Source organism: Camellia sinensis, chromosome 4 (assembly GCF_055761805.1).
Source record: "Camellia sinensis isolate YWXY chromosome 4, ASM5576180v1, whole genome shotgun sequence".
Taxonomy (NCBI): Eukaryota; Viridiplantae; Streptophyta; class Magnoliopsida; order Ericales; family Theaceae; genus Camellia; species Camellia sinensis.
Window position 1 is genome coordinate 47,147,320 of NC_138964.1, and position 6,534 is coordinate 47,153,853.

The 6,534-nt window shown below is 35.4% G+C and overlaps 1 protein-coding gene across 1 annotated transcript; it reads right to left on the bottom strand.

The window, feature by feature from the left end:
- Nucleotides 1-827: 827 nt before the first annotated feature.
- On the bottom strand, nucleotides 828-6,023 carry LOC114258162 (transmembrane 9 superfamily member 10). The gene is made up of 7 exons (XM_028198051.2): nucleotides 5,587-6,023; nucleotides 3,334-3,498; nucleotides 3,140-3,249; nucleotides 2,933-3,041; nucleotides 2,705-2,817; nucleotides 2,450-2,600; nucleotides 828-2,333 (listed from the first exon to the last, which is right to left on the bottom strand). Exons 1-7 carry the CDS (start codon nucleotides 5,704-5,706, stop codon nucleotides 1,176-1,178), a joined length of 1,926 nt encoding a protein of 641 aa, XP_028053852.2. The 5' UTR covers nucleotides 5,707-6,023; the 3' UTR covers nucleotides 828-1,175.
- Between the last annotated feature and the right edge of the window lie 511 nt (nucleotides 6,024-6,534).

The following is a 6,534-nucleotide window of genomic DNA, read 5'->3' on the forward strand; positions in this document are numbered from 1 at the left end:
AAAAAATGATATAATAATAAAATAGCAATATAAAATAAAACAGCAACGGAATACTTTTTTTTTTTTTTGTTACAGGGTAATCCTCCCACCCTCCCGCAGGTCCAAGGCAGCGCCCCATGAGGAGATCACCAGGGTGTCCTGTTGTCCGTTCCGAGTAAGAGATTATAACCTGAAAGCTTGTCCCGACCTCCCAAGGCAAGTTTCGATTAAGTCAGGACTCGCACAGCGGGAAAGCATTAAACCCACACCAAGTAGCTGATTAGGCATCCTTGAGGTCTAACCTCCTTACCAACAGTGCTTCGCCTAGGAGATTGGCCCAAAGAGGAAATTAAACTTGTAACCTTAGAGCTTAAACCCTAAGACCTTACCACAATGCCACAATCCCTTGGGTTACAACGGAATACTTGAACCACACAAGAAATAAATATTATGAATTTAACGGAGCCAAGGATAAAATGGTCAATTCCTCAATCAATAGATTTATTAATAAATGAGAAATTCCTGCGAACTCTCACATCACACCACGAATATTCCACTATAAATTTCTAAATAAATATCAAATATTAGATTTAAATTATGAATAAAAATAAATTATTTAAATATTCATTTTATTTAATTATTTATATCTGAACAATTACTTTTATGTTCATAAATTTATATCTGAATATATGATTTGTGCTCAAAAATTCATATGCAAACACCATTAGTAGTGTGTATTGAAAGTTTATAGAGTGCCGAAATAGAATTACCCTTAATAAATATGATGAACAAACTAACTTAAAAGCAATACCAAAAAAAAAATAAAAATGTAATACAAACACTAACACTTTGATAATACAAGAATTCCTTTGATCATTTCTAAAGTATGCAGTCATAGAGGACAGGGAAATTGCTTCACCATCCTCTCAAAATGTCTCAATACATGACAACTGGCAAAGAAAAAAGAAAAACAGTAAATAAACCAAAAATATAAACTACGAGAAAATAAAATTTAAAAAAAAAAAGAAAAAAGAAAAAATAATTTCTATGATATAAGATTTAAAACTGAAATCCACAGGTAACTCTGGGGTATCGAATATCCTTGCATTCATCCTTGCATTCCCGCGATCAACACAAGGTGATAGATGATTCGTCAAGATGATGCAAATCAACCAATGATATTCAGGTTGTATCGCTCAATCAATCTTCACTGACGAGTAGATGAGCCTCGTAAACCAGAAACATGCATAGAAACCGATTGTACCAGTGAGCACAAAGAACGCGTAGGACACAATCAGCATGTAACCAAAGTACATGACCCCAGAAACTGGCTTTGTAATCTCGAGCTTTGTGAAGAAATAGAAGGCAGCGTAAAGGAAGAGGTAGAGCGCTGAGGATCCAGAAGTAAGGTATGACCTCCACCACCAAAGGTAGTCCTCACTGCACAGTTGGAAATAGCATAGCACAATTGTGATCTCGGCACAAGTGATGAGTAGGATGATGAAGACAATGAAGAGGAAACCAAAAATGTAATAGAATTGCTGTAACCAAATCGAGGTAAGGATGAAAAAGAGCTCGATAAACACAGCTCCAAATGGGAGTATACCACCAATAAGGACAGAGAAGACCGGGTTCATGTACCAGGCCTGTTCGGGTATCTGCCTCGGAATTTTGTTGGTTTTCACAGGATCTTCCAGTGCTGGCTTCCTAAAACCGACATAACCACCCACAAAAACAAGAGGAACAGAGATTCCGAACCATAAAACAACCAGTACAAACATGGTTCCAAATGGTACAGCCCCTGACGATTTCTGACCCCAAATTAGAGCATTTAAGACAAAGAAGATGGCAAAGTTTGTTGCAGGGAACATCAAAGCTGTTCTGAGAGAGATCTTCTTCCATTCGGTTCCTTTAAACACCTTGTAGAGCCGAGCAGAAGAGTATCCAGCGAAAACACCCATGAAGACCCACAGCAGAAGCATGGCTGTCATCAAACCACCTCTATTTGAAGGAGAAAGAAATCCAAGGACAGCAAAGATCATGGTGACAAGTATCATTCCAAAAAACTGAACACCTGTTCCAACGTAAACACAGAGGAGATCTGATTTTGTAGGTGGTCTGAAAACATCTCCGTGAACCAGTTTCCATCCCGTCTCTTCTTGGGCTTCTTCCTGGGTTTCCAATTGATTGTACTTGGATATATCGCGATACAGTGTCCGTAGCATGATCATGGCCACCATGCCCGAGAGAAAAAGAACAATCATCAATGAATTGACAATTGAAAACCAGTGAATTTGGTCATCAGCCATCAGAAGATAGGTATCCCATCTATATGCCCACTTCACATCGCTCTCCTGCATTGTGGAACAGGCAAGACAGGCACAACAGAATATTATTGGAACTAACATAAAATTAAAATATTATCTGTGAATTTATTTTTTCATTATGAGTGCAAGATATAGGAGCTTACTTGATACTCAACATCATATGTGAAGATAATTTCCTTCTTATCATCAACCTCTTGAGGAGTATCTGAGTTGGTAACTGTACGTTTTGCATGGGGATCACAGGTTGTTAAACGAGTCTTGTCACTCCATTGACCTTCATATTCATGTTTGATACTAATTGCACCAAAATAAACCAATATTATAACCTGGATACAAGTAACCCCTACAGAAGATATCAGCACCTAATGAAATGAACACAGGAGGAATTCATGAAGTACCTGAATGGTTTAACTTCAAATCCTACAATCCTTGAGGATTCTGTAAGTGGGTCCTTGTGAAACTTCACCGTGAATGATAAGTGGTTATGGATGAAATACTTTTCCTCCTTGGTCTGAAAACAATAATGTTAAGAAGAAATTATTAGAATTCCTGGCTTAGACATTTAACCAAAGTCTAAAATATTTGCAGCAAATTAAAGAAAAAATGGTGATTTGTTTGGTACTTACTCCAGCATATAGTCCTTTTAGACCTACATGAAAGCCATGTTGATACACAATGACAGATTCCTGATCCAGCCTTCGTATTGGAACAACCAGAGGAAGGTTATCCAAAATCCTGCGAAATGCAACACAGATGAGAAATAAATTTTGCAAAAACTGAAAGCATTATGCCATTAAATTCATATTTGGGATTCGCTTAAGAAGGTGCCTCACATGTTCACCCGATATTCATCATCTATCTTTTCCTTAAATTCCTTTGCAGTTTTCGCATTAAGTGTTACGCGACAGACAACATTGCACATTTGAGGTTCTCGCATGTTGAACTGCAAAAAACAACTTTGGTAAGACATTTCAACAATATGCACTAAAAGAAAGGCATGTAAGGACAACCAAAATCATTAGCTGACCACATAAGGAGAGTTTTCAATACGGTCACCACGAAGAACTTCACCGAGATTTTCTGCACTATCAACTATTTTCTCTGGCTTGCAGTAAGGAAGAGAATAGAATGAGTACGGAAGCTGCGTCTTTATAGAAGTCAGTTTGTTCACTTTAACCGTCAAAGGATCCCCCTGTAACAAATATACATAAAACTTACTCAACCCTTGAACAGAAGTTATTGGCCTGATAAAGTCAAGAAGAAAAGAAGATGCACATACATATATATATATATATATATTATTTATTTCATACCTTTTCCCAGTCCTATTAATTGTTTGCAGATATTTAACATTTCCTTTTGCTCTTACTGTTAGTAGAGAGGCCGATGTCTCTAATGCAGCTATAGAAATATATAGAGAAATTTGAACTTTTAACCTTCAACATGATAGAGATAATGTCGGTTTTCATCTACTAAAACAACCCATGCATAAACTAGCTCTTGTGAGATTTTAATTTGTGAGATCATGTGACAAAGTGGGAGAGAGCCCACTTGTTTTTATAGAGAAAATTCCTGGGCTTTTTGGATGTGAAGTGGTCTTTCAAAGGCTTCTCTATTTCACATTCATATTAAAATAAAACTAAGAAAAGTGAGTTGAATGGGGAAAAATTATAAATAACCATTAGACCACCATATATCAGACAGCAGAAAGAATTAAGACTATAGCTTATGCAGCCAGCCACCGGGATAGCTTCAATATTTATGAAACTTATAACTAAATTTCAGAATTTTAAGTCATGAACCTTCCACATTGGTTAATAGTACATCAAAATTTGTAGAATCAATCACTTGTGTCCTTCCCGCCAGCCATAATTTGGCATGTTAACAGCATACCAAACCTCACATAGTGAAAGCTCAACACAAAACATTTAAGTAAGGGTAAATTACACCAATGGTCCCTATATTTCGGTGCTTTTGTCACTTTGGTCCTTGTAATTTCAATTGGCTCATTTTTATCCATGAATTTATAACTTTGTCTTAATTTGGTTCAATTGATTACAATTATTAGCAATTTCTTTTATGGAAAATGCGCACATAGTAGATGTGTCATGCTTTTAGGACAAAATTGGAAACTCGGTCAGCCCAGTAAGTTAATTTCAACCAACCCAGTGATTATTTTTCGTCAAAAACCTTAACGATGTTATCAATTGGACCAAAATTACACAAAATCTAAAATTAATGGTCAAAATTGAGTCAAATAAAAGTGTATGAATCAAAATAACACAAGAAGCAAAATATAGGGACTGCCAGTGTAATTTACCATTTAAGTAATTACATCTGCAGGCATTATACCCCGCATGAATCAACATTTGGAGCCAACATTCAAACACTTAATCTAATATTTCCCCTACAATTAAAAAGATGCCGGCCTTGTCTGATTTGTTTTTGAGGAAAAAAATTTAGAAATTTTTTTGAAAAATGGAAATTAATTTGATAAACATAAATTTCAAAAACATATTTTTAAATTTTTTAAAATTAGTTCTGACCTCTCAAAAAATAAAATTACGTAAAAATGATGAGAGTTTTTGATTTTTTTTATTCCTTTCACCAACTTAGTTTTTAGTTTTTCAGGAAAATTTTTCTAAAACAAGTTTCCGAAAACCAAATCAAACATGGCCATCATCTTTTTCCAGTAAGTAAGACACAGACACAGACACAGACACAGACACACACACACACACACACACCTTCCTTCAAATTAAAAGATGAAATTTGAGAATCAACCAACCATCAAAACACCCATACCAGTCTTTATTTGCGGTTTTGGATATATGCAACATGTGAGTTTTATGTAAACAATCATATCATAAACACAAAGAAGATTTTGTATACGAATAGGGTACCTTCCCACCAATCACAAATCACAAATGCATATGCCTCCTATTCTATTCCCCAAACACCCCAACATAAACGTACCACAAGGCATAAACCCTATCTGCATACAAAAATTACTCGACGAAGACCCACAATTAGCGAGATTCACAGAAATCATCAATTTCAGAGCCACAAAAACGCCATTAAGAAAAATAAATACGGTCAAAATCGATTTCCTAGAACCGAAAAGGGGACAAGTGAGCCAGATCTAAGACCAAAACGCTATTAAGAAACATAATCACCAAGTAACTGTTAGGTCAAACCAAATAATCCATAACATACATACTTACACAATTGCATATACATATATATAGATATACATAGAGATATGGGTAGAAAGACTTGCCTTGTGAAAATCTTCGGGAGCAACACCGGGGAGGTAGAAGGAGTGAGCATGGATGAAGAAGAGAAGAAGAGACACCGAAAACCATACATGACTTGCGAGAGGAGTTCGTCGAACCGTCATGGTCGCATTTACCAGAGCCACACAAGAAGAAGATGATGATGATCTAGATCCAGATATGCTCTCTCTCTCCTCCTCTCTCTGTCTCTCTGTGGACTCGTTTCTGGTTTTGGGATCTAATAACAAGAGAAGAATTGACAATGAGCTCGCACCAAATCGAGAGAGAAAGAGAGAGAGACAGAGAATGTGTGTGACTGTGAGAATTGATCTTACCCGTTGATTAGTTAATGGGAGTGATGTGCGGTTTAGATCAGATCGAGAATCTTGTGACAATTGTTAATGAAAAAGAACATTGCTAAAAAGTGGGAAATCAAGAAAAAGGGCAAATCTATTATTTTGTACTAGTAATTTGCATAGGGACCTTTTTGTTTCTCTTGAATATGTAATTAATTTAATCCATGTGATCTCACTAGTAATGTTTTATATTTTTTTTATGATAAATTATACTAGAAAATGTTTGAGATTTTCATAATTTTTTTTGAGGACAAATGTTTTGGATCACCAAATTAATTTTTAGTGATGTGTCATAAATTATATTGCTTGAGAACTCTATTAAAATATAATCCAATTAGTGTTTATCATGTCATTAGGAATTAGTATTAATTAAGGGTCCAAAATTGGTGAAATGTAACATTAGTGTTTTATGAATGTGGATTTCTAACATTTTTGTTTTACTAACACCCCTCACATATATGAAATTACAGTACTACTTTCTGAAAGATTAAAAATTTGTGTCAAGAATGAGAATGTGTGATAAAAATTGAAAGTGTATACTGTGGGTTCATATTAGAATGAATCTAAACCACGTATTAATATTTATTAATAATTTTT

What these genes read in the sequence shown, in the direction of transcription:
- LOC114258162 (XM_028198051.2), bottom strand. Translation starts at nt 5,706, where the DNA reads ATGACGGTTCGACGAACTCCTCTCGCAAGTCATGTATGGTTTTCGGTG. An exon ending in CTCCCGAAGATTTTCACAAG is followed by an intron (nt 3,499 to 5,586) that starts GCAAGTCTTTCT and finishes TATTTGTTACAG; the next exon opens with GGGGATCCTTTGACGGTTAA. An exon ending in TAAAAGGACTATATGCTGGA is followed by an intron (nt 2,818 to 2,932) that starts GTAAGTACCAAA and finishes TATTGTTTTCAG; the next exon opens with ACCAAGGAGGAAAAGTATTT.